The sequence below is a fragment of the Macrobrachium rosenbergii genome, chromosome 4 (genome assembly GCF_040412425.1).
Source record: "Macrobrachium rosenbergii isolate ZJJX-2024 chromosome 4, ASM4041242v1, whole genome shotgun sequence".
Taxonomy (NCBI): Eukaryota; Metazoa; Arthropoda; class Malacostraca; order Decapoda; family Palaemonidae; genus Macrobrachium; species Macrobrachium rosenbergii.
The window spans coordinates 30363063-30390827 of record NC_089744.1 but is presented as its reverse complement, the minus strand read 5'-3'; the positions used below and the strand labels follow the sequence as shown (position 1 = coordinate 30390827).

Below are 27765 nucleotides of genomic sequence, written 5' to 3'. Positions count from 1 at the left end.
AAGTGGATAAATTTACAATTTGAAATAAACAGGAATATTAGAATATATGTATATACAAATAATGTGGTGTTCCAAAACACAATAAGTGGAGTAATAATATTTAGAGCACGCAAATCAAATTTACAATCCTGCCAGCTGGCTATGTGGACAATCATCTACGTCATGCAAGACAGGAAACGCCTGATGTAATGTGGGTAAAACTAAGCAGAAGCAGAAGAAAGACAGCACTTGCGGTTATGCCACGAGCGATAAATTGGTCTCGTCATAGCCAAGGAGTGCCAGGGCCTGTGTCCGGCTGCTGCAATTTCGACAGGTGACACTTGGGGTAAGTGTCCCATTGTACGCTTCACCAAAATTTCCCTTTGGAAAATGTTATTGTTCTTAAAAAAAACGAATTATACAACTAGATGAATCTATTTCATAGGCTCAGTCGCAAATTGGCGTTGCACACACGGTCTAGGCTGTCAGCTGATAATTGAGCCACTCCTTTGATCATTGTCGCTTGTTAATGAACATGCCTCCATAGCACACATACGCACGTTAGACTTTACAGTATAATGTGGTCGTGACGTCAGCTGTTTTACTTATCTCTGTGGTTTATTTTTAGTATTAAGTGACCAGATGTAGGAAATTAAGACATGATCCTTTGCAGTAATGTTTTTAGCTATAAAATAATTTCACCGTAAAGATTAGTAGTATCGTGCAACTCAGAAACAGTGAAAATGGGACTCTTATCTTAACACCCAGTATTGAAATTGCTGTACAGAACTACAAATGAACGTATGATATAACCGCTATCTAGTGCAACAAGTTATATACCTGACAAGGGATTACGTGAATGTGGCAAATTTGTGACAGCTAGAAAAACATTTGCTGGGTTGTATACGGGGCAGGATAACAAAGTGACAGATACGTTCAATATTTTTCCTTTCAGAAACGAGAGCTTTGCAATTCTGAAAATACAAGCGATTCACAACACTTGTAAGTGGCTCACAGGAAAGGTAAACAATGAGGTAATCTCTCTCTCTCTCTCTCTCTCTCTCTCATTTTTTCCTCCCAAATGGCTGCACTTAACAAACTGCAAATTGGTTCCCCTGCAAGTTTTCACGAGCAAACGTTTGCGAGACATGTACTGAGGTCACTGCATACTTAGAGGTAAAGGTCATATGAGGATTTGACCATGGCCACAACTTTTGACCTGTGTCAAAAAGTTATCACCTTTGGCACACAAAATCCCCAAATGAAGTCGATGTGCAGGAATTAGATCAAGATGAAGAGAAAGCGCACCCCTTGAGGTCAAAGGGCAGATATATAATTCAAGGGTTTTCGTAGAAATTTGCAATAGCTTCTCCTATTTTCTTTCTCTGTGGTTTTTGCAGTTAATAAGACAGCTACTACAGTATTGCATTGTCTTTGGTTAGGTTTCCTTAGCTTTTTGGACTTAAACTTCTTATTTCTCTCAATTAACATTAGTTTGATTTCCTAATCTAAAGCATGCAGATATCACTATAAGGAGCTAGAGTTTTGAAATGCATTTTTTTCTCATATAAATCTCGCAAAAACAAGATATTCACTCAATCAAGATTCGTTATCAAAATGTTAATTAATTTCTGAAAGTATTTCATGACAATTCATGGCATCCACTGTATAATGTTAAAAATGCTAATGTAAGCATGTTCATGGTCCTCAGCCTTTCTAAATGATGAAGAACCAGTTAGGCCTATATATCTTACATTTTTAATTTTACTCTGATTTTTTTTGTAAAGGTACATTAGCCAAAGTCATGTGATATAATGCATCCTCCTCGTCTTTATTCCCACAAAATTCTTCCAAATCCTCAAAAGTGCAGAAATGACCAACATAGTTGCAACGCCAGTCGATTTCAGTTTTGGGAGTTAGTGGGAAATGAGGGAAATGACTCTTTCAAGGAAATCTGGGTATACTTCACTCAGCAAGTCTGCCATGACATATACTGTATATATATATATATATATATATATATATATATATATATATATATATATATATATATATATATATATATATATATATATATATATATATATATATATATATATATATATATATATATATATATACTGTATATATATATATATATATATATATATATATATATATATATATATATATATATATATATATATATATATATATATATATATATATATATATATATATATATATATATATATATATATATATATATATATATATATATATATATATATATATATATATGTGTGTGTGTGTGTGTGCATGAAGATATATGCATATATATATATATATATATATATATATATATATATATATATATATATATATATATATATATATGTGTGTGTGTGTGTGTGTGTGTGTGTGTGTGTGTGTGTGTGTGTGTGTGTGTATTGTGAGGTCAAAGAGACAGAACTGGGTACTGACTAATTTATTTACCTGGGCACAGGTGTACATAGCAGCGTGCTGACGGAAACGAAGTGCCTGACCTTCGATTGCCATGACCCGTACGCTAAGTGAGAGCAATTTGTGTCTGTTAACAGTCAATCAAATAGCAATAATGAGAGACATAATGTACATACAGTGATAAAATATATATTGGGAAAAAGGCCAGGAAATTCTACATACAAATATATACATGAGATTCTGCCAGTGGATGATGTCGAACGTCCGCTTTTTTCGTGACATGGGTGTCAGGGGGCACGGGTGGCCTGTGCTGGTGTCACAGAGAAGTGTTGATCCGGGTCCACCCACTGGCATGTTTTCCCACCTCAACGCAGTAAGTGCCGTGCAGTAAGCTGCCGTTTCCGGGTCTGCGGCCTGTTCCTTCGCCAGGTCTATGTAGTCTATACCCAGGTGGACTGAATTTACTTTAATTCGTGATAGGGTATCGGCCACTGGGTTCTTCTTGCTGGGGACGTAACTGATGGTGCAGCTGAATTCGGAGATAGCAGCCAGGTGCCGTTGCTGTCTTGCTGACCATGCATCTCCCGCCCTCATGAACACATGTACCAACAGCTTGTGGTCTGTCAGGATGGTGAAAGGGCTGCCGTCCAAGAGGTACTTGAAGTGCCACATGGCTTGGTAGATTTCCAGCACTTCCCTGTCGAATGCGCTGTAGCAGGTCTCCAGCAGCTTTAACTTGAGGCTAAAAAAGGCAAGCGGGCAGGGGGAACCGTCTACCATCTGCTCCAGCACGGCTCTGCAGGCGACGTTGCTGGCGTCAGTGGTAAGTCTCAGGGGGGGCGGTAGGGTCTTGGTATGTTAAGGTGGTGGCTTTGGCGAGGGCTGCCTTCGTCTGTTCGAACGCCTTTTGCTGCGGGGCTTCCCAAGTCAGTGCTTTCGGCTTCCCCTTCAGATGCCCGGCACGAAGCGTCGGTAGTAGTTGACCATGCTGAGGAACTCCTTCAGGGACTTGATGGTTCTTGGTGTTGGAAACTCCTTCACTGCATTCACCTTGGAGGCCATGGAGCAGACACCTGCCAGAGAGACCTCATGTCCCAGGAAGTCTACCTTCTCCACTCCGAAGGTACATTTGTCAAATCTGACTACCAAACCGTTCTCCTGACGGTGTTTCAGCACAGCCCAGACGTGACCCAGATGCTCCTCCAGGGACCTGGAGAAGATCAGGATGTCATCTACGTAGCAGACGCAGAAAGGTAGGTCCCCCAAGATGCTGTCCATAAGGTGTTGGAATGTGGCCCCGGCATTCCTGAGGCCGAAGGTGGAGCAGGAGAAGATATATGTCCTGAACAGCGTGATGATGGCTGTCTTTGGTACGTCATCGGGATGTACTGGTACCTGAAAATAGTACTTGAGCAAATCCATTTTTATGAATATCTTGGCCCCGTGCAGGGCACTTGTTAGGTCCTGCATGTTTGGCAGGGGATAGTGGTCCGGTGTTGTCATTAGGTTCAGCCAACGATAGTCCCCACAGGGCCTCCAGGAACCGTCTGGTTTCTTTACCATGTGAAGGGGGGACGCCCATGGGCTCGAATCCTTTCTGCAGATACCCATCCTTTCCATCTTGGTGAACACTCATTTAGCATCTTGGAGTTTCTTGGGTGGCAGGTGACGGAACTTGGCATGTGTTGGCGGGCCTGTGGTGATGATGTGGTGATGGATGCCGTGCTTGGCCTGGGTTCCTGGCACCTGACACAGTTCTGGCTTGAAGACATCTGGTAATTCGTGGAGGAGGGCATTGTATTTGTTTGATGAGATGGAGCATATGGTGGGCATTCCCGGTCTGGTGGAGAGCGGTCGGGAGCGGCAGGTTCTGGTACCCAGCAGGTGTTTTCAGCCAACGTCTATTAGCAGTCTGTGATGTGCGAGGAAATCGGTGACCAGTAAAGGAAACTTGACATCCGCGATGATGAAGGGCCATCCATATTTATGGCCCAGGATGGATATTCTGCAGGTCTGAGTTCCGTAGCAGCAGATGGGGCTTCCATTTGCGGCCACTAGTGTGGCTGCGGCGCCGGACGTGCGGTCGTGGTCCTCCCTCGACGGCAGAAATACTGCCTGCATAGCCCCAGTGTCTACCAGCATCCGTCGTCTTGACATGGCGTCGTGGATGAAGAATCCTACTGGCTGGGGTTCCTTAAGGTTTGCAGCCACTGCTGTTATGGGTGGCCACCTTTCTAGTTTTTTGTGAAAGAACAGGGGGCTCTACAATTTCTGGCGTCGCTTCTGAACCTCCCATGGAAGTAACACCAGGCTGGACTTGTCCTTGTCTTCTGCTGCTGCAGCGGTGCCTTCTTCCTGTATACCATGATCGTGTCCCCCACTTCAGCTTCTGCTAGCAGGCTGCAGGTGTTGTGGTGTGTTTGGAGGTCTGGTGGCCTTGTGGAGTGTGTGTGCGATGTTCACCAATTCGTCCACTGAGAGGGCGTCTGCATCCATGATTTGTGCCCTGCGGAAGGCGTCGCAGGAATATTTCCCATGACAAGCTGATCTCCCTCCTCTGTCCATCTGAGTCGGTGCCTGGCAGCATCAGGAGACCTCGTAGTTCGTCCCAGGCGACCCTGGGTGATGTGTTCTCCAGGGGCTGGGTCATCAGGTCGAGGGCGCTTTGTGCTCTCTCTGGGACAGGGGTGGAGTATGTGTCAATGAGTTTCTCTCGCAGGTCTCTGTACTTGACTTTGCCTGGCTGCGAGTCCAACCATGGGGTGATTTTGTTGAAGACCTACTCCGGCAGCATTGTCATGGTGATGTCTGTTTTGGTTTCCTCGTCCGTGATTTTTGCTACCCGGAAATGGACATCTGCCCACAGGTACCAGGATGCAGTATTTTGCCGCGAGAACTGTGGGAGTTTTATCGCCTGGCTTATTGCTGTCTTCGAAGGTGAGAGGGGGATGCAGAGGATCTGTGCGTCCCCGGAACGACTTTCTAACTCAGTGTCTGACATTTAGCCTCACACCAAAATGCCATATTTAGTCTGTTAATTGTGTTTGGGGCTCGTCAGAAGTCAAAACTATATACCGTGTGGTCCCGTTAATAACTTCTGAATACGGTCGACATGAATCGTAAATGGCAGTGCCAAACCGTTCGAGAACGCCAGAACATACCTGAATGAGGTACACCGTAATTAGTCCATTAGTGGCATGGGTGTTTTCCGAGGAAGAAGCTTTCAGAGGCCTAGACTTTGTCGCTGTATGGTTCCGTTAAGGGCTCTCTGAAGGTAAAGCAGCTGTAGTAAGTCTGTTAATGGCGAAGCCAAAACTGCTGTGTTTACCGTCGCTCCTCCGGTCACTAGTTGTGAAGTCAAAGTGCCCGCCCAACCTTTGATTGCCGTGACCGTATGCTGAGTGAGAGCAGTTTGTGTTTTTTAACAGTCACTCAAATAGCAATAATAAGAGACATAATGTATGTACAGTGATAAAATATATATTGGTGAAAAGGCCAGGAAATTCTACATATACAAATATATACATGAGATTCTCACTGTGTTGATAGATGAAATACATGATCGTGATTGATGGGAAAGGAAGACGTCTGATGTCTTTACAGTAACATTAAGTCATGAGATATAAATTCATGGAATACCTTTTCCTCATAATTTGCTATACATGCTACTTTAGTTTAACCACAAAACTTACTCAAGTCATTAACTTCCAGCAGCGATTCCATTCTGTGATAATGTAATCATTAACACTGATATGACATAACTTGCAGTTATTTTACCAAAGAAATACTAATTTGTTCCTACACAAATACAAACCCTTGGTCCTTTACTTATATGGGGAATACTTTCGGCGAAGCTGAACTGGCCGCTAAAGGCTTAACAAGGCATGTGTTGGTATTACTACCAGCCGGGAAGTTGGCTGGTAACAGTGGGAAACCCTTGGTACCAACCACCTGGCTTCGCGCATCCACTTTACTTTCCGGCCTCGTCTGATGTGGATGTGTTTCCCTGCTCTCTGCTCGGACCTTCCTGGATGCTAAAGCTTCAATCTTTTCATGGTGTGTTTGTTCCTGTTTTTCATTTTGGCTTGTTACTTCAGTATAACTATGTGTGTCTGTAATTATGGACGATCTGTTACAAACCCATGATTTGGATAAACCTGTGTGCCGGATTTGTTCTGGTAAAGACAAAATGTGGCGCTTTCCGCTGTAGTGCGGATTCTGACCCCCACTCCCTTTGTTTAAAATGTAGGAAAGGGAGCAAGGACCCCCTGATTGTACTGTTGATAATCCCTGCGATGAGTGTAGGTTTTGGTCCCCCGAGCAGTGGGATAGGTACTCTTGGAGGCCCAGATACAGATGTAAGGAGATTAAGGCGTCGGAGGGGCTGTCTTCGGCTCCCTCGACTCCGATAGTTGGTAATCCTTCTCAATCATATCTGAGTCCCAAAGGCCTTCCCTTACTGCCCCTTAACAGAACTGAATCTATCTCCCTGTCCCCTGTGTCTGCATCTGCAGTCACAGAGGAGGTGAGATCGGTGGACCTAGCCTACACTCCTCTCAATTCCCCCCCCCCACCCAGAATCCCTGATCCTGGAGTTAGGGGGGGCCACCTACCAGCCTTTGTCTTCCACAGGGTTGGTTTCTGTGCCGGGTTTGAGTCAGGCGTGGGAGTCGCTTGGGATGGTTGGCAACCCTGATCTTCCTTCGCTCCTTGAGCATATCAACTCTGCTGCGCAGGCAGGAGTACTACTCCTTCCCCCACTACCTACACGGTTGACACTCTCACAACCACCACCGTCACTGCTGTGCTGTCGAGGAGTGTGGTGACCTCAGTGGGAATACACCATGCCCATGGTGCAGTTCCTACTCCTGCCATCTCAGTGTCGATGCTTGCCGGTCCGGTCTGCTTGGTCACTCCACCGCCTCCTGGCTACGCTTTCACGCCTCCTGCCTCGCTTCCACCGTTACCCGTGCCTACGCCGGACCGCACAACATTTCCTGTCTCCAAATGTTCCTGCCAGCGTACGCCCACAGCATGAGTCCCCTCGGACTCTTGCCCCATTTGCTGTCCTGCCCCAGTTCCCATCGACCCCTGGTCTGTCTTCGGTAAGCTGGGGGATGCGGTCTTGTCATTGCTCGAGAAGAAGAAGAAAAAGAAGAAGATGAAGAAGAAGAAGAAGAAGAAGCGAGCTCGTCAACCATCCCCATCAACCATCCCCATCTTCGTCTTCCTCTTCGTCGTCGCCGTCGTCATCCTCATCTTCGTCTTTGTCTACCTCTTCCCCTCCCTCTTCTAAGTCCAATTTGGCTAGGAAGGGGAGGGTGGTCCCTTCTCCCCCTAAGAAGACTCACTCTTCTAAGGGGGTGCAGTCCTCTCCTCGGTGAAAGGCTGCTGGGTCTCTCACTGGGAAGGGTACCTCAGTACCCTCCTCAGACAGTTCAGGAGCTTCGTCCTCCCGGACTGGTTCCGTTTCGGCGCCTCCTAAGCGAGCATCACCAAAAGCACGGTCTCCTATGGGAGACCACGCAGTCTCAACTTCCGTAGCGAGCTCGAGCATGGAACGGGAGAAGGGGAAGAGCCTTCGGGCTTCTCCTCCACCCAACCTGTCATCCTTGCCCAAATCGGACAAAGGATCAGCGGGGAAGGTGCCCAAGGACGTCTCGACTCCGAAGACATCGGGAGGAACCATGAAGGGGTCCCCGCATCCTTCTTCGTCCGCTTCGACGCCAAAGAAGGCTAGAACACGCCCGGACGATAAGGACAACAGCCTCCAATCGGCAGTCCATGCCTCCGTGTTGGTCTCCTCTGCACGTCCCAGTGTAGAGGCCCATCTAGCGTCGGAGTGTGGATCGGCTGTGAGGAGACCGTCCTCTGATCGTCATGACGATTGCTCGCCCAGACGAGTAAGTCCATCTAGGCCCTCTCACGATCCTCCACTGGGGGTTGGAGAGTGTGAGGGGTCTGTTGCCTTCACTGGTTATACCAGCGGATGCCACAGTAGTGTTCGCTCTGCCTCTCCCACCCCCTCAACTTCCTTGGGATTCTCCGGGAGGAAACAGGGGGTCAGTAGGATTGCTGGGGCTGAGGCCCTTGGGCAATCAACAACAGGCGCGTCCGGTCCTTCCTCGCTCCAAGCAAGCGAGAGGCCGTACGCCTCAGTTGTACGGGGCAGAGAGACAGGGTCTGTCTCGGGCTTTCCCAAGGGTGGGGCCTTTCCAGATGACTACCTCTCAGAAGGTCCTCTTCTGAGAGATCCGGACACTCCGGAAATGCAGAGGGCTTTTGTCGAGGTCGTTGCGCTGATCCGTCAGCACAAAGGTCTGGAGGAACCACTTCCAACTCCATTGGAAGAACGGTCGTCCAGGTTGGAGGAGTTCTATGCTTCTAAGAGGGAGCCCAAACCCTCCCTTGGCCTATCGTGGTCTTCCTTGGCGGACAGTGTCCTCAAGCAGGTGAACGACTTGGTCTCTGGGCCATCGTCTTTGCTTTGCTCGACTCACTCTACCAATCTGTTACCTCCCCCTCTCCTGAGGCAGAAGAGATACTACGTGCCATCGGAAGGAGCACTGCAGCAGAAGGTTGTGGAGCCGGTGAGCTGAACGCTTTGGAGGGTATGGCTCTGTCTGCCCTCCAAGCGATCTCCTGGCTCGACAACTGGGCCTTCATGTTGTCGAGAATCGCGTCTTCGTCTGGTGCTCAGAGTGAAGACCCAACCTTCAGGAGTCTTTACCAGTCTGGGGGTAAGGCTATTTCCTCTATAACCCACCAGACGGCAAACCTCTGGGCAAACTTGGTACTGAAGAGAAGGGATGCAGTGTTATCCCGGTCTACAGATCAGTGGGTGCCGAAGCTGCATTCTCTCTGCGCAATGGACCCATTCTGGACTCCACCTCCCTCTTCCCCAGGGGAGAGGTGGATGCTGAGGTGGACAAGAGGAAGGCCGACGAACGCGACCGTCTTGTCCACCAGGCAGTGATGAAAGGTGTTGCACAGCCTTCTTGTCCTGCGGCCAGGTCTGTGAACCAGGCTAGCACCCCAGCCCCGAAGAAGTCTGGTGCTTCGACAGGCGCTCGGGGTAAAGTCCAGACCTCTGCTTCTTCGCCTCCGCGGAAGGAACCGCAAGGGCCCTTTCACCAACCTGTCCCCCCCCAAGAGGAAAGGTAAGGTGAAGAAGAAGAGGGGAGGAGCTCACTAGGGATGGCAAGCCCCCTCAGATGCTGCCGCCGGTGGTGGGGTGCCTATCAAGCCATTGGCAACGTGACAGTGATACGGCGCAGAGACCTGGGCAGTGGATGTCCTCCAGGAGGGATATTCTCTACCCTTCGAGTCACCGCCTCCCCTCACTGACACTCCGGTCCAGTTCCCATCTTATCTCCAAGAACCCCAGAAGAGACAGGCCCTTCTTCAGGAGGTTGAAACTATGTTGGGCAAGGGAACCATCGAAGTCGTTGAGGATCGGTCCCCGTGCTTCTACAGCAGGATCTTTCTCGTGGAGAAAGCTTCCGGCGGGTGGAGGCCAGTGATCGACCTCTCTCCCCTGAATTGTTTCATTCGCCAGACATGGTTCAAGATGGAGACGGTGCGAACAGTACTGTCGGCCATCAGGGAGGACAACTTCATGTCGACGGTCGATTTGATGGATGCGTACTTCCAAGTGCCGGTCCATCCATCGTCTCGTCGGTACCTTCGCTTTTTCCTCAACAGAGTGGTCTACCAATTCAAGGTTCTGTGTTTCAGACTGTCGACCACTCCGCAGGTGTTCACGAGAGTGTTCACCCTCATTTCAGTTTGGGCCCATTCGCGCGGGATACGTCTGCTGAGGTATCTCGACAATTGGTTGATCCTGGCAAGCTCCCACTTGCAGTTGCTGCAGGACAGAGATTGCCTCCTCTAGTTGTGCCATGAACTAGGTGTCGTCATCAACTTCCGGAGGTCAGATCTCACCCCCAAACAGAGGACTCAGTATCTGGGCATGCTGATCGACACGGCAGCAAGCAGAGTCTTTCCTTCTCAGGCTTGGATCAGCACGTTCAGGAAGGTGGCGAGGCAGTTCCTGCCAAAACAGGACCAGCCAGCTCAACAGTGGCAAGTCGTGATCAGCCACCTATCATTCTTGGAGAAGCTCATTCCACACGGTCGACTCCACCTTTGGTCTCTCCAGTGGAGACTGAGGGACTTCTGGGATCAGTCTCAGGAGCCTCAGTCGATTCTCGTTCCCATCTCTCAGGAGGTGAGAGATGATCTCGCCTGGTGGATGGACGACAGGAACCTCTGCATAGGGACACCTCTGTCCTCTCACCCTCCGGACATGCTTCTCTTCTCAGATGCATCGAGGGAGGGCTAGGGTGCACACCTGAGGAGTTGCTGACTTCAGGTGTGTGGGACCAGCACGACAGACACCTTCACATCAATGTCCTGGAGATGAAAGCAGCGTTCTTAGGTCTTCAGTGCTTCCAGGACCGTTTGATGGGACGCTCTGTGGTGTTGATGAGCGACAACACGACCATAGTGGCATACGTCAACAAGCAAGGGGGTCTTGTCTCCCTTGCTCTCCACGCGTTGATGTTGCAGGTGCACCAGTGGGCAGTTACCCACTCTGTGGAGCTGTCAGCCAGATACATTCCAGGCAAGAGGAACGTCCTGGTGTACATGCTCAGCCGTCAGGATCAGGTAGTGGGGTCTGAGTGGTCCCTTCACCAGAGTGTAGCGGACAGGCTCTTCGACCTGTGGGGCATCCAGTAGTGGACCTGTTCACCACCTGGTACAACAGGAAGATCCCAACCTTCTTCTCCGTTGTACTGGACCCGTGGGCAGCTGCAGAAGACGCCTTCCAACACTCGTGGGACAACCTCGAAGTGTCTCCTTTGCCCAGTTCTCAGTCGAGTTCTAGTGTCGATGAACCTTCGAATGATCCTGGTGGCCCCCAAGCGTCCAGAGGCCACTTGGTATCCAGACCTGCTGGCTCTGCTCTCTGAGGTTCCGAGAGAGCTTCCCCTCTGGCACAACCTTCTTCATCAGCCACACATAGAACGGTACCACCAGGCCGTGGCCTCCCTGTCTTTTCTCGCCTGGAGGTTATCCACCATCTCTTGTGAGCGAGAGGCTTTTCTCGCCAAGCAGCGAAAGAGATGGCAGGATACCTCAGGAAGTCTTCAGCAGTGATTTACCAGGGTAAGTGGGCTGTCTTCTGTGGGTGGTGTCATAGACGGTGTTACTCTCCAGTCGGAGCCACTCTTCAGCAGGTAGCGGATTTTCTCGTGTATCTTCATCGGAAGAAGCTCCTATTGCTTTCAGCAGTAAAAGGATACAGGGCAGCTTTAGTCCTGATCCTGAAGTTGAAAGGCATCGATATTTCGTCTTCCCTGGAAATATCTTTGCTGATGAGGAGCTTCGAACTGTCTTGCCCACCCAGGGAACTCAGGCCTCCTGAGTGGGACGTGTCTCTCGTTTTGTGGAGCCTAACTCATGCCCCATACGAGCCACTGCGAGAAGCCATAGACAGGGGTCTGACTCTCAAGACCGTCTTCTTGCTAGCACTGGCATCGGCGAAGAGGATTAGCGAGTTACAGGGACTTTCATTTGCAGTTAAACACTCAAGGGGGTGGGCATCGGTGATGCTCAAATTTGTGCCGGAGTTTGTAGCGAAGACTCAAAACCCAGCGGTCCCTGACGCTCAGCTCAAGTCTTTCATGATCCCATCCCTGAGTGACTTCATAGATAACGACCCTGTCGAGTTGCTACTCTGTCCTGTACGGGCGCTATGGCGCTATCTGAAGGGAACGCAGCACCTCAGGCCTGGGTGTCAATGACTCTTTGTTAGCACAGGAACCCCTAAGAAGGAGGTGTCCAAGAACACGATCTCTTTCTGGCTTCATGAGGCTATCAAGAAAGCGTATGCAGCGGCTGGGGAGGACAACACCAGCGCTCTACGCCCCTGTGCTCATGAAATCAGAGGGATTGCGCCCACTTTGGCATTCAAGAAGAACCTGTCAGTTCAGCAGGTACTGAGGGCAGGGGTGTGGTCACACCAGACCACATTCACCTCTTTTTACCTACAGGACATTATCCATCGGTCCTTGGATACCTTCTCCTTGGGGCCAGTGGTGGCTGCTCAACAAGTTGTGTAACTTACCCAGCTCCTGTACATGACAGAGTTGTGTCTCGTCTGTTGTACGTGCATGATTGGGCGTGAAAGGTGAGTGACTGGCTCTCTCTTCCCTCCTATCATCCGACTTTTTACCTTCAGGCAGAGAGTTTAGGCCGTACAAGCTGAACCAGACGTCAGACACAGGTGAGTTTCATTCCTTGAGTATCCTAATCTTTGTTGCCTTTCAGTTACACATTAGATGGGAAGGGGTTGCAGACTAACTACCAAACCCATTCTTCATTTTGGTACTTAGTCCCTGACGTTTCGTAGTCACCTCTTATGTGGCTGGGAAAGGTTCTCTCTAGCTTTCACCTCGCTGTGTGTTCGCTTATCTACTGTAACCTCGTCACAGCAAGGGCGGTCTAGTAGTCTGGTCCATGACACTACAGTTCTCATAACAGTTATCATCATCCGGTGGCTGTGTCCTCCTGGCTCTTACCCCAAGAGAACACAAGGTGCGGTTGAACTTCCAGTCATTCAGAGACCTTCACTCAGATTCCTCCCAGCGAATCTTGAGTCCCCATGTAAGTAAAGGACCAAGGGTTTGTATTTGTGTAGGAACAAATCGCATTTTTAAAAGTAAAATGCATTTTTCATAACATACAAACCCGAGGTCCTTTACTCAGGTTACCCACCTCAGCCTCCCCACAATCTGCCCTAGACCAGAAAGAAAAGTGAATGCGCGAAGCCGGGAGGTTGGTACCGTGGGTTTCCCACTGTTACCAATCAACTTCCCGGCTGGTAGTAATGCCAATACATGTCTTGTTAAGTCTGTAAGGTGTCAAAGAAACGAGCAGGTAAAAGTTACTGCTACTTTATTACAGATCCAGGCAGTTTATATAGCGGCCGACTGACGCTGGCCCGCGAGAGACAATGGAATTGACTGTGACCTGAGGTCGAAACAATGAACAATAATATGCAGTGAACGAGTATAAATTACAACACAAAAACATACAGAACTACAATATGGATACAGTCTTGATGCCTGTGAATGAAGAAACATGTGATACACAATGTGTGACATTTGTATAAATACGCATAAAGTAAAAATGGTTAAAAATGCGTGACCTGGCACGTTTTAGGCGTGACTAATTGAGTTTGAAGAAAATGGGAAGTCACCAAAGAAAACATGCTCAGCGGAGACTTAATTAATGGTGCCGCCGAAACACTACGCCAGCGCCAATGTGGTGACTTTACAAATCCTCCCCCCCCAAAACGAGGGACGCGTCTGACTAATCCCTGTATCTGCTGGGACGCTGAAGGGTGCCGCGGCTCCTTGAAGATAACGGAGGGGTCTCCCGCCTGTGAGGCTGCTGGTCGGGCGGTCCCTTCCTGGGGCGGCCGCGCTTGCGGGGGTGAGGGCGTGCTGGTGTGCGGTTGGGCGGAAGGGGTGCTGCGTCGCTGTCGGGACTCTCCGACAGAAAGGCGGGCTTTAAGCGGTCTATTGAAACCCAGTTGTCCTTGCCGGGGAGTGCCAGCTGGAACGCCTTGCTGTTTCGTTCCAGCACGCGGAAGGGTCCCCTGTAGGGCTTGGTTAGTGGTGGACAGACGGCATCGACTCTGACGAAGACGTGGGTGGCGGATGACAGCTGTGGCGGCATGAAGGTGGTTGCTTTGTCGATGTATGAGCGCCTGCAAGCGAACTTGCCGCCACGTCGCGGAGCCTCTGCAGTGATGGGGGGAGTGGCGCTCATCCGTCACGAGCTCTCCCGGCACCACGAGGGGTTCCCCATAGGTTTGTTCGGCTGCAGATGGGGTGCCGTCGGCTCTGGGGGCGGTTCTCAACCTGAGGAGGACCCACGGCAGCTGATGTTTCCAGTCCTCGGCGGTGCAGCGGGCCATGAGGGATGACTTTAGGGACCTGTGGAACCGTTCGACCAGGCCGTTGGCCGCTGGGTTGTACGCTGTGGTGGTGTGGTGCGTGGTTCCCAGCAGTTGAGCCAGGGCAGACCACAACAACTCGGAGAGGAAGGCGGGGCCCTGTCGGTTGTGATGTGGTCCGGGGCGCCGGCGGCTAACCCAACTGGAGAGCAGGGCCTCGGCGCACGCACTGGTGGTGGCTTCTTGCATGGGTGTGGCCGGGCCACCTCGCCGAACGGTCTACCACCGTCAGGAGGTATCTGGATCCGCCTGATGAGGGAAGGGCCCGACGACGTCGATGTGGATGTGGCGGCGGCGCCCTGGCTGTGGGAACTCGCCTACCCCCGACTGCGTGTGACGACCCACCTTACTGGTCTGGCACTGCAGGCACTGCTTTGCCCAGGCCGTGGCGTCCTTTTGCACCCGTGCCAGACGAACTTTTTGAAAGCAGTTTGGCCGTGGTCCTGCCGGAGGGGTGTGAGAGAGGCCGTGAATTATGTCGAATACCTGGCGGCGGCGTGAGGTTGGAACCAAAGGGCGGGGCTGACCTGTGCTGATGTCGCAGAGCAGGCTGGGGCCTTCGGGGTGAGGGTCACGTCCGCCACTTGAGGGACGTGATGGCGGTGCGGTATGCTGGGGTTTCTGGGTCAGCGCCCTGTTCTCTGGCAAGGTCCTGGTAATCTACACCAAGCTGCACTGCGTTCAACTCGACTCTGGAGAGGGCGTCTGCTACGGGATTTTTCTTGCCGGGAGGTACCTGACGGAACAGGTAAATTCGGCTATGGCTGAGAGGTGGCGCTGCTGTCTGGAAGACCATGCGTCCCCTGCTTCGTGAAGGCGTGAACCAGTGGCTGATGGTCTGTGAAGATTGTGAAGGGCGTCCCCTCCAGGAGGAACTTGAAGTGCCGAACTGCGCGGTACATCGCGCAGAGTTCCCTGTCGAAGGTGCTGTAGCGGGTCTCTGCGGGATTGAACTTCTTGCTGAAGAAGACGATGGGCTGGGGGGCGCCGTTGATGATTTGCTCCAGAACAGCACCGCAGGCGACGTTACTGGCGTCTGTTGTCAGCTGGAGGGGGACCTTGGGATCCTGGTGTGCCAAGGCGGTTGCCTTGGCGAGGGCGGCCTTCGTCAGGGAAAAGGCCTGCTGCTGGCTGGGTCCCCAAGACAGGGACTTCGGTTGGCCTTTTAGGACTTCCGTCAGGGGGCCGTGGTGTCGCGATCCCGGGGATGAACCGCCTGTAAGTTTACCATCCCAAGGAACTCCTGGACGGCCTTGATGGAGGTGGGTGTCGGGAACCTGGCTACGGCTGCTACTTTCGATGTAAGAGGGGGGACGCCTGTCGGAGACACCTCGTGACCCAGGAATTCTGCTTTCTGGACGCCGAAGGTACACTTGTCAAAGCAGACGACGAGGCCGTTCTCTTGGAGGTGCTGGAGGACTGCCCTGATGTGTCTCTGGTGTTCGCTGTGAGACCTGGAAAATATGAGAATGTCGTCGACGTAGCAGACGCAGAACTTTAGGTCCCCCAGGATGCTGTCCATGAGCCGCTGGAAGGTGGCCCCGGCGTTCCTCAGCCCGAAGGTGGAGAAGGCGAACACATAGGACCCAAAGGGCATGATGATGGCTGTCTTTGGTATGTCCTCTGGCGCAACAGGTACCTGGAAATAAGATTTAAGAAGGTCCAATTTAGTGAATATTTTGGCCCCGTGAAAGGAGGCCGTGAGGTCCTGCATGTTGGGTAGAGGGTAGTGGTCGGGCTCTGTTGCGATGTTGAGCCGCCTGTAGTCGCCGCAGGGTCTCCAGGAGCCGTCCGGTTTCTGCACCATGTGGAGGGGGGAGGCGCATGGACTGGAGGCTTTCCTGCAGATGCCCATCCGCTCCATCTCCGCGAATGCTTTTTCGCCTCCTGAAGGCGCTGAGGGGAAGCCTGCGGAACTTCGCATGTGTCGGGGCCCTTTAGTCGTTATATGGTGGTATATGCCGTGCTTGGCTGGGGCCCCGGGGACTTGGCGGCTCGGGCTTAAATACCTCAGGGAACTCCGACAGTAGGTGTGCATACTGGTGGGGGGCGATGGCGCTGATGGTGGGTCTGGGTCTCGCTGTTAACGGGAGCGACCGGCAGGAGTCGGTATCGAGGAGGCGCTTGCGCCTCACGTCGACTAGCAGGCCGAAGTGCGCCAGAAAATCGGCCCCCAGGAGTGGTGTTCCTACGTCCGCGACGATGAAGTCCCAGGAGTAACTCTGGCTAAGGATGGAGATCGACAGGGCCTGGTGCCGTAGGAGAGGATGGGGTTCCGTTGGCGGCTGTCAGAAAGCGGCCGGGTCTGGTGTCTGGTTGCGGTCCTCTCTGGATGCTGGGAAGACCGATTTAAAGGCCCCTGTGTCGACCAGCATCATCCTGCCGGAGACGGTGTCGCGGACGTAAAACCTACTGTTTTTGAGGCCCTGGGTTCTTCGGCTGCCATGGCGGCCTGTCCTGCTGGCCGCCGCCACCCCCGTTTTTGAACGGGCGAACGAGCAGGGCGGCAGGCAGTTTCGGCGTCCTTTCTGAACCACTTGTGGTAGCGACAGAAGCCGGGGACCTCCATCTGCTGTGGTTCGGTGGACGTCTGTTGGCGATGGCGTTGACGGGCTGCTCTCACGTCCTCTTCAGGCTGGACGGAGCTGACCGGCTGTGTGGCCGGTTTTAGCCGCTGTGAAGCCTTGACGGAGTCTGTGAGATGTTGCGCCGTCTCTGAGGTCCTCGATAGGCATGGTGTAGGGTGAGCGATCTGGTTGCGTACCTCCGGGAGGAGTTGGCGAAGGTAGATTTCCTGTCGCGGCTTATCTCCTGCCGCTTCTTTGTGCCACTCAAGTCTGGTAGTGACAGGAGATCCACGACCATGCTCCAAGCGTCTCTTGAATTGAGGTCGTGGCATGGGTTTATGGCAAGGTCGACAGCACGGCGGCCCGCTCGGCGATGGGCAGGAGCAAGCTTCGAGGAGGAACTTTTTGTGGTGCTGTATGTGAGGGTGTGTGTTTCGGGTACTCGCGAGATGAGTTTTCTATACACGTCCTCCGGAAGGGTGTTGAGCACTGTGTCGGCCTGTAGGATTTTCGTCCGTCAGGTCCGCGATTCTGAAGTGGCTCTCCACCCTGCGCAGCCACATGGATGGGTTCCCCTGCATAAACGGCGGCAGTTTTACGGTGAGGGCGGCCCGCGATTGTGTTGCCCGGCCGTCATGTGTTCGGGGCGCTGGTGTGGAGTTGCGGGAGGCCTCGATGCAGGGGCGGGCGCGGGTGTGATGGGAGGTAGGTAAACCTCCGAGTCCACGGGGTCCGTGTTTAACTGCATGAAGGAGAGGATATCCGCGTCCATGCTCGCTCCTTTGACCCCTTACTGGAGTGGGGTACTTTCGCGTCAGTACGCACTTTCGTGCGCCGTGTGGTTCCGCTAGTGACGCTGGTGGGGTACGCCGACGAGTCAGCACGCTCAAATGCTGGTTACAGTGCCGTGTTTAGGCCGCTAAGAGCGTTTTGGAGAAATCCTGGAGCCAAGACTAAGTCGCCGTGTCGGTCCGTTAATGGCTCCGGGATACTCCGGGGGTCACCACTGTAAGGTGTCAAAGAAACGAGCAGGTAAAAGTTACTGCTACTTTATTACAGATCCAGGCAGTTTATATAGCGGCCGACTGACGCTGGCCTGCAAGAGACAATGGAATTGACTGTGACCTGAGGTCGAAACAATGAACAATAATATGCAGTGAACGAGTATAAATTACAACACAAAACATACAGAACTACAATATGGATACAGTCTTGATGCCTGTGAATGAAGAAACATGTGATACACAATGTGTGACATTTGTATAAATACGCATAAAGTAAAAATGGTTAAAAATGCGTGACCTGGCACATTTTAGGCGTGACTAATTGAGTTTGAAGAAAATGGGAAGTCACCAAAGAAAACATGCTCAGCGGAGACTTAATTAATGGCGCCGCCGAAACACTACGCCGGCGCCAATGTGGTGACTTTATAAGTCTTTAGCGCCCAGTTCAGCTTCGCTGAAAGTATTCCCCATATAAGTAAAGGACCTCGGGTTTGTATGTTAGGAAAAACGCATTTTACTTTTAAAAATGCGATTTTAAGTCAATTAATGTAACCAAGGGCTAATAACAGAGAAGAATTAAGGAAAGTCAATTTGCCTTGCTTGCAGACATTCTCTCCCAACTCAAGAACCTACAATTCAAGAACCTACAGTAAAATCATTTATCTCGCTACTGACACTAACAGTTGGTAATGGAGGAATTGATTCTTCCCTAAAGCTCTCGTTATTATTCCCTTGGTGGCCTTCTATTCCCTTACCCAAACTTGTGACTACGTTAAGCCCTTTTCCGTGTCCCTAAGCCGCCCATAGAGACAATATCTCACTCATCTGATGGCCACAGGCACTACTTAAAGGTGACCTGAGCCAGTGCTGTGGGAGGCACTGAGCGACGGCAATTGAGGAAAACACAGAAGTGAAAGCCGGATGAACCACGTGGCGCCCAGGCCAGCCACAAGGTCCCAACGCCTGACACACAGTCAGAGGGCTACCCATGAGGTCAGGGCAGCGTGCCAAAAAACCATATGTCCCATGACAGAAAACGGGCATACATGGAGTGTGAGGCTTCAAGAAAAGTCAGAGGTGAAAGACTGATTCTTTATTATTCTCGACAGGTGTTTATAAGACAAAAAGCGGATAGAAAGGTAGCAGGCGACCCGAGACCTCCTGTGGCATCTGTAAAGGATTTGTGTTTTCTAGCAAGCATAAAAATATGTACAACATTTGTTACATAACATATAAGAGGTAGATATACATATCGGCAGAAAGGCAGTACAATGATGCATAAGATGAGGTACACAAAGAATCTGAAATAAAGACAGCTAAAATACATGAAAAGGAGAAACGCAAGGAAAGAGAGGCGCAATTTGTCGCCCTTATATATACTCCCCCCCAAAAGACAATAATTAGAGGAGCAATTATTGGATGAAGCAACATTAATCATGGAGGCACTGAGGCAGTCGGAGCGGGCCCCTGCTTCTTGAGAACTGTGGGTGCGGGGTGGAGCGGACACCTGGGGACGGCTGGATGCGTTTTCTGGGCTGCCTCAGGCTGGCTTTGGTGGGGAAGTGGGTGTGCACTCAGGCAGGTATTGCCGGGGAACTCTGGGGCCCCTGCCTACTTCTTTGCAAATTTCACTGTCTAACAGGAATGCGGGTTTCAGTCTGTCGATGGTGATCCAATCCTCCCGCACGTGGATGTCGAGGAGGAATGCTTTGCTGGCCCGCCTGATGACTCGGTGGGGCCCCCTGTAGGGCCTGGTTAAGGGCAGGCGGCGAGTGTCCACCCTGATGGAGACGTAGGCTCAGGAGTGTAAGGCCGGTGGGCTGTAGGTGACGGTTCTGTCGGTGAAGGTCTTGTGGCAGGGCACGAACCTTTGTGCGAGTTCCTCAACCTCGGGAGGCGGGTGTCGGCACCGTTGGTCGACAGTGGGAAGAACTCTCCAGGTAAGGCCAATGTTTCCCTGTAGACTTTCTCAGCCAGGGAAGGGTCGCCATTTGCTCTCGGTGCAGTGCAGAGACCCAGCAGGACCCAGGGCAGCTGTTCCTTCCACTTCTCATTGGTGTAGCGTGCCATGAGAGCTGCTTTAAGAGAGCGGTGCGCCCTCTCGACCATGCTGTTTGCTGCGGGGTTGTATGCCGTTGTGCTGTGTAGAGTTGTACCCATCAGGCGTGCCAAGGAGACCCAAAGCTCTGACAGGAAGACAGGTCTCCAGTCCGTAGTGATGCTGTCTGGCACTCTGAAGCGGCTTATCCAACTGGAGAGGAGGGCCTCTGTGCATGATGTCGTTGATGCCTCATCCATGGGGGTTGCTTTGGGCCAGTGGGCAGAGTGGTCTATGATCATCAGGAGGTATCTGGCTCCCCACAACTGCGGAAGGGGCCCGACGACGTCGATGTAGATGTGGCTGAATCGCCGACGAGGCTGAGGAAAATCGTCGATCCCGGATTCAGTGTGCCTGGATGTTTTGCTCCTCTGGCACAGGATGCAGCTCCTTGTCCACTGGCGGACGTCCTTGTTGATGCCATGCCAGACGAACTTGTCAGTCATGAGGCACGCCGTTGTGCGCCCCAATGGATGGGAGAGGCTGTGGACGATGTCGAACACTTGTTTCCTCCTTGATGAGGGCACCAGGGGGCGTGGGCGGCCTGTGCTGGTGTCGCAGAGGAGAGTTGTGTCCGAGTTTGCTAAGGGCACGTCTTCCCATTTGAGAGCTGTCACTGCTGTCCTGTAGTTCGCCGTCTCCAGATCCGCTGCTTGTTCCCTCGCAAGGTCTTCGTAGTCGATGCCGAGGTGAAGAGAATTGATCTCTATTCTTGACAGAGCGTCAGCCACTGGGTTTTTCTTGTCAGAGATGTAGTTGATGGTGCAACCGAACTCGGAGGTGGCGGTTAGGTGCCGCTGTTGCCTTGCAGACTAGGCGTCCCCTTGTTTTGCAAATGCGTGAACCAAGGGTTTGTTGTCTGTTAGGATTGTGAATTCGGTTCCCTCCAGCAGGTACTTGAAGTGCCTCACGGCCTGGTAGATAGCCAGCAGCTCTCTGTTGAAGGCGCTGTAGTGGGTCTCAGCTGGCGAAAACTTGCAGCTGAAGAAGGCCAAGGGCTGGGGCGTGCCGTTCACCAGCTGCTCTAGTACTGCACCGCAGGCGATGTTGCTGGCATCCGTTGTCAACCTGAGGGCAGTGGCGGGGATGTGGTGAGTTAAGGTGGTGGCACTGGAGAGGGCCCTTTTCTTGTGGATGAATGCCTGCTGCTGCGGAGCTTCCCACGTTAGTGTTTTCGGCTTCCCCTTCAGGATTGACGTCAGGGGGTACATGATGTGGGCGACGTCTGAGATGAAGCGCTGGTAGTAATTTATCATCCCAAGGAACTCCTGAAGGACCTTGATGGTTTGGGGTTCCGGGAAATTTTCTATAGCTTTCACTTTAGAGGCAGTGGGGTGCACTCCTGCTGGGGAAATCTCATGGCCCAGGAAGTCTACCTTTTCTTTCCCGAAGATGCACTTGTCGAACCTGACAACTAATCTGCTGTCCTGCAGGCGTTTCTCGACGGCGTGGACTTGGCGAAGGTGTTCCTCTGTGGACCTGAAAAAAATGAGAATGTCGTCGATGTAGCAGATGCAGAAGGGAAGATCTCCCAAGATGGTATACATCAGGTGCTGGAAGGTGGCGCCTGCATTCCTGAGACCAAAAGTGGAATAGGAAAATGTGTAGCTCCCAAAGGGCGTGATGATGGCGGTCTTTGAGATGTTGCCAGGATGCACAGGGACTTGGAAGTACGACTTCAGTAGATCCATCTTGGAGAAAATTTTGGCTCGGTGGAGGGCGCCTGTCAGGTCTTGCATGTTAGGGAGTGGATAGTGATCTGGTGTTGTCACCAAATTCAGGCGCCAATAGTCCCCGCAGGGCCTCCATGAACCATCGGATTTCTTTACCATGTGGAGAGGGGACACCAACAGGCTTGATGCCTTTTTACAAACGCCATGCGTTTTATTTCTGCCAAGGCCCGTTTGGCGTCTTGTAACTTCTGGGGGGACAGGCGTCAGAACTTGGCATGGGTTGGTGGGCCCGTCGTGGTGATGTGGTGGAAGATGTCGTGCTTTGCCGAAGCCCCAGGTGACTGGCGTAGTTCTGGTTTGAACACGTCCGGGAATTCCTGTAGGAGGGACATGTAGCTGTTGGGGGTTGTGGAGCATATGGAGGGCATCCTGGAACCATGATGCCGTGTTTTGGTGCGAGAACAGGGGAAGTTTGACTGTGTCTGGCTTTGTTGGTGAGAGCAGTGTGCAGACGATGCTCGCGGGTTTGCACTGAGGTTCTATTTCTGACATCTTGACTGCTCACGCACCAAAACGCAGGGAAATGCGCCGTATTGAGTCCGATAATGGTGCTGATTTGTTCGAGAGGTTGAACGAAGTGCCAAAACGTGCCCTTTTGGGTATGCCGTATTTAGTCTGTTAATGGCACGGTTTCCGTCGGGCAGGGTGCTATCAGAGGACTAAATTTTACGCAGTAGTTAGTCCGCTAAAGGCTCTCTGATGGTAGGGTGCGGTCGTAGTTAGTCCGTTAATGGCTGGGCCAAAACCTTGCTACCTGTCCCTGACCTGGGGTCACCAGTGTGAGGCTTCAAGAAAAGTCAGAGGTGAAAGACTGATTCTTTATTATTCTCGACAGGTGCTTATAGGACAAAAAGTAGACGTAAAGCTAGCGGGTGACCCGAGACCCCCTGCGGCGTCCATACAGGATTTGTGTTTTCTAGAAAGCATAAACATACGTACAACATTTGTTACATGACATATACATATTGGCAGACAGGCGGTACAATGATGCATAAGATGAGGTACACAAAGAATCTGAAATAAAGACAGGTAAAATACATGACGTGATTAATGTACATCTGAAAAGGAGAAACACAAGGAAAGAGAGGAGCGATTTGTTGCCCTTACAGGAGAATGGGAAGATTAATCCGGCAGAAGGCATAAACAGGCCTGCACGACTCATGCTCGGGAGAGACACGCAGAACAGTGGCGATAAGAACTGAGTATAATATATATATATATATATATATATATATATATATATATATATATATATATATATATATATATATATATATGTGTGTGTGTGTGTGTGTGTGTGTGTTTGTGTGTGTGCACGTGTGTGTTTGTGTATGAAAATGCATGGAACCTACCTATTTTTGTTCATTGAAAGATCTATTCAAAGCTTAAAGCTGTTCTGTTGCTTTCGATAAAATTATGGTATACGAAAAACTACAAAAATGCTGGTAAATATCTTGACTTTCATTTATATATATATATATATATATATATATATATATATATATATATATATATATATATATATATATATATATATATATATATATATATTAACAGGACCTCATTCAAACTGGATGGTATCTAGTAATTGTACTGATGCCCTGAACAATTGTGTATGTGATAATATATATATATATATATATATATATATATATATATATATATATATATATATATATATATATATATATATATATATATATATATATACATACATGTATACTGTACATATATAATTCCTTCACGAATGATAGAATTTCAGAAGCTAATTATCGTTATTCTCTCTCTCTCTCTCTCTCTCTCTCTCTCTCTCTCTCTCTCTCTCTCTCTCGTTTCCAACGGAATTATTTTTATCCTGGAACCAACTCTCCGATCACCCCTCTCCTCTCCCCTCCCGCTACCCCCCAACAGCAGATGAAGGACCTTGAAGTGACATTGATTCTGGACTAGTTGCTGTAAGGTGTATCAGATACTGTATCCTACTTTCCGTATTACGTCCTTCGATTCCATGAAGAACAAATTATGTAAGGCGTTCGTTTTCTTCTCCTCCTTAGCACTGAGTAAGTAACAATGTAAGTACCTGTGCAACCTTATCTCCCTCTTGAAAAAAAAGTATGCCGTATGTTTTATACGACTGGGATATTGATTTGTAGTGAGACCATCTTTTAATCAGAAACTTTTAATTGCTTATGCGAATATATAAGCCTACAAATATTTTTATTTCTAATTAGACAACTTTCACCAGATACTTGCACAGTATTTGAACAATTAATCTCTATTCAACATTAAATATATATATATATATATATATATATATATATATATATATATATATATATATATATATATATATATATATTTATATATATATATATATAATTTTTTTTTCCTGACAGCTCTAGTTCCCTCCTACGTCTTTCCGCAAGAAGAGCAACCATTCGATGAGTTGATCCCTTACCCAGAGGTAACTTATAGTAACCCGAAGAGTGATCTGATTCAACTTGCCTGGATCTTTCGAGGAACGGGTTCGAAGAGGATCGAGAGAGTGGATGTCTGGGCAACAGATTCAGAACTTAAAACTTTCACCTGCGAAAATGATAATTACATGAACGGCATCTGCACTGTAAGTTTCCGATAATGGAAGCTCCAGGTTTGGGTAAAACCTAAGACTACCACCGCGCACCCCCCGGTTCGGCAACTACCAGTTTACATGCAAAATGGGCGTCACGTTTAGTACCAGCTCCTTCGGAGTAAACGTAAAAACATAAACAAATATCATAAACATAAAGAAAAGATATAGACATAAACATAAAGAAAAGGCGGCAAATATTTCGGTCGGCGACTGACGGAAACCAGGCCGTGGTAGTAGTCTGTTTTACCCTGGTTTGCGTGTTACATCTCTAGGCTGTTCCCGTTTATTTAATGACCAAGAAAAATGTCAGTTCCTTGAATACAGTAACTGTGAATTAATCATTTCTTATACAGTGATAACGAAAAATATAATGAATTCAAAATAAATTTTATTTTACGGTAATCATAACTTAAACAGGAAACTTTACATCACCCTCTCTTCCTGAGACACCTGTGAGTCTCCTATAAAAGATTGCCATGATTAGCTATACACCTAACTCTTTATTTTTCTTAATTCATCGTACCTGATAATCTACACCGCTGTAGGAGTGGAAAGCCTTTTGAGTTAATAAGCATTGCCAGCGACAGGTGGTATAATAACCAAATCAGTTTTGTAGTTTGCAAAATTTACGACTTGCCAATTTGGAATTCATCTTAGCAGGGACACAGAATAGGAATAACAAATTCAGTACCATATACTGACTTGCATAATTACTGGTGAAGTAGGTTGTTTCCTTTTGTTTGATTTAAAAACCTTGAATTTTATTTTTGTTAATTATAAACGTATGCTTACTATTTATGTCTACTTTTATTTGATCTTTGTGTATGAGCGTGAGATATCAGCAGTGAAATTAAAAACCTTAGCAAAGAACGCCCCTGTGTTACCTTAGGCTCATTGCTTTTTCTATGACGCATCCACTTACTCTTTTTTTGGTTTTCTCCTGAGATCTCTGGACTGTCGGGAGACACCACGTACAATTTAACAGTGCGTGGATGCAGCAGCATAGGTTGTGGAAAGCCAGGCATTCTCAACGTCACTACTTCTTCGCCGACCCGGATCGACTTCAGCACCATCTGCGTCATTTTCGTCGCACTGCTCATCTTCGCCTTCGTGACATTCAACCATGATATGGTCGTCGAGGTGTCAAGGTAAAAAGGGATGGAGACTTTTGCACTGAACCAAATGTCTTTACGTCACATTTCTTTCTGTTTCTTGGAATACACTTCGTGTTCATCTCTTTACATTTTTTCTTTTATCTTTATTCTTTTTTACCCACCTCTCAAAAATTAGTCGTAATATTTCCCCTTTGTTAAATATCTATTTTAATTGAACCTACGTCTATTCTAACCAGAGTTTCCTTAAACAGACCTTGTTGGTCATCTGTTATAAGGAGGATGAGAAGGCGCCGCAGTCCCTGTCCTGAGATGTCTTCTCCTAAAAACATGGTAGAACTGCGAGGTGAGTCCTGAAAAGAGAAAAAGAAAGGTTTAGATCATATGCTGAGAATTTTAAATATCCTGTCCAGAAATTAGCTGAAAGGCGTTACCTACCAATCCCTTAAGGGATGTAGAGCAGACCAGCACAATGAGAGGTCAGGGAGCCGTTTCAACTAACATCTCCATTATATTACTACTACTACTCATGTTTCCGTAAATACCCATACAAATTCCACATTCTTGTATGAAGAAAGAAATTTTTTTTCCTATTTTGTCTGTCCAGCCATCCTCATAGGTCTCTCCGTGTCAAAGCACGCCCATGCAAAGAATTATGAAAACTCAAGCATTAATCAGTGGCAAGAAAATTATGGTAGATGACAATCGTCAGTCTTTATAACTAGCACAATATCTTGCAGAAAGTTTTTAAATTCTGTCTCCCCTTTCATAAGACCTTTCCAATGATGATCTTGGTTATTACATTACCAAATCTTTTTTTTCAGAATTGGAGCCAAATAACATGACCATGTCCTTCACTTACAAGGAAAATGTAAGTATGGCCTAAATGAAATGCAAAACTTTCCAAAACATAAAAACATTTAGGTTCATCTCAGCAGCCATTTTTCTTGAGAATGACACCGGTTTTCTGTCTGTTATCATTAATTAAAATAGAACAAACGGTCAAACAAATAAATCAGCACTTCACTCACTAGCGGATCCAGAAAAATTTCATGGGGCCCCACCAATTTTCATATACACATATATATAGATAGATATTATATATATATATATATATATATATATATATATATATATATATATATATATATATATATATATATATATATTTATGTCCAATCATAGTATAAGATATTTTTTCAGCATATCATTCAGTATTTAAGAAGAAAATATGAAATAGACAGCAATCGCTTGTTCTGTCAGGAAATATCGAATCCATTAGCATTATCATTAAGATTATTATTTTTTCCTCAAAATTTTATTATTTTTATAATAGATTTCTTTTTTTTCATTTTTATATTTCTCATTCATGTTATTATTATCTAAGTCTTCAGTATTATTATTTTGTCATTATTTTTCATGGGGAGCCACATGCCAGGTGGCGCCACCACCTGGATCCGTTAGTGACTTTACTGGAGGTTTTGTCAGGATAATGGTTACGTGTCTGCTGTGTTCATTTTGGCATCACACAAACACATTAAAATGTTTCCAGCTTCCAATCAAGCCTGCAAGGAATGATTTCTGCGATATTTCTCGAAACAAATTCATTAATTTGTTTTCTTACGTGCAGGAACCACACTATGTGGAGGGAATATGCGAGCCGTCAACGACAAGAGATCGTGAGACTGACAACGAAGACTCGAGTGAGCATGATACACTGCTTACTGACTGCCAAGACAGCAAGGAACCGAGTGAACAAGAAAAGCAGCAAACAAAACATTCAGTTTGACTTCGGTTATTCCGGGACAGCGAAGCAAAACCTGAGGGCCTGTGATATAGCGGAGGCAAGGCTTGCTAAAATGACAGTTCCTAATTAGCCATTAGTCTACACGCTAATGAACGTACTTTTTTCTTGCGATGATTCTTTTCCAGCACTGGAAGTTATTAACTACCTTTATCATAGTTTTGCCAAAGTCTGGAAATATACAAACATTTCAGAGGGAATTCTGAATGACGATCATGAAAAGTCTTTCAATGTATCTATCTGAATTCCACACAAACACACACACACTTACGATCTCTAAATAAATACTGGTGCCATAGACATACATACATTTTACTTTTCCTTCTAGATTTGTTCAGAATATTTAATGATATCATTCGTATCTGG

The 27765-nt window shown here is 48.4% G+C and overlaps 1 protein-coding gene across 19 annotated transcripts; it reads left to right on the top strand.

The window, feature by feature from the left end:
• Positions 1-196: 196 nt before the first annotated feature.
• On the top strand, positions 197-27699 carry LOC136831840 (uncharacterized). 19 transcript variants are annotated; one of them, XM_067092460.1, is made up of 8 exons: positions 201-325; positions 935-981; positions 23766-23911; positions 24248-24474; positions 25429-25631; positions 25850-25941; positions 26420-26466; positions 27226-27699. In XM_067092460.1, the coding sequence occupies exons 3-8, from the start codon at positions 23860-23862 to the stop codon at positions 27382-27384; spliced, it is 780 nt and encodes a 259-aa protein (XP_066948561.1). In that variant the 5' UTR covers positions 201-325; positions 935-981; positions 23766-23859; the 3' UTR covers positions 27385-27699. The 19 variants fall into 19 exon arrangements, with proteins under 19 accessions (XP_066948566.1, XP_066948561.1, XP_066948583.1 ...); XM_067092482.1 differs by having other exon boundaries at positions 23766-23923; XM_067092455.1 differs by having other exon boundaries at positions 23763-23911.
• Positions 27700-27765: the final 66 nt, after the last annotated feature.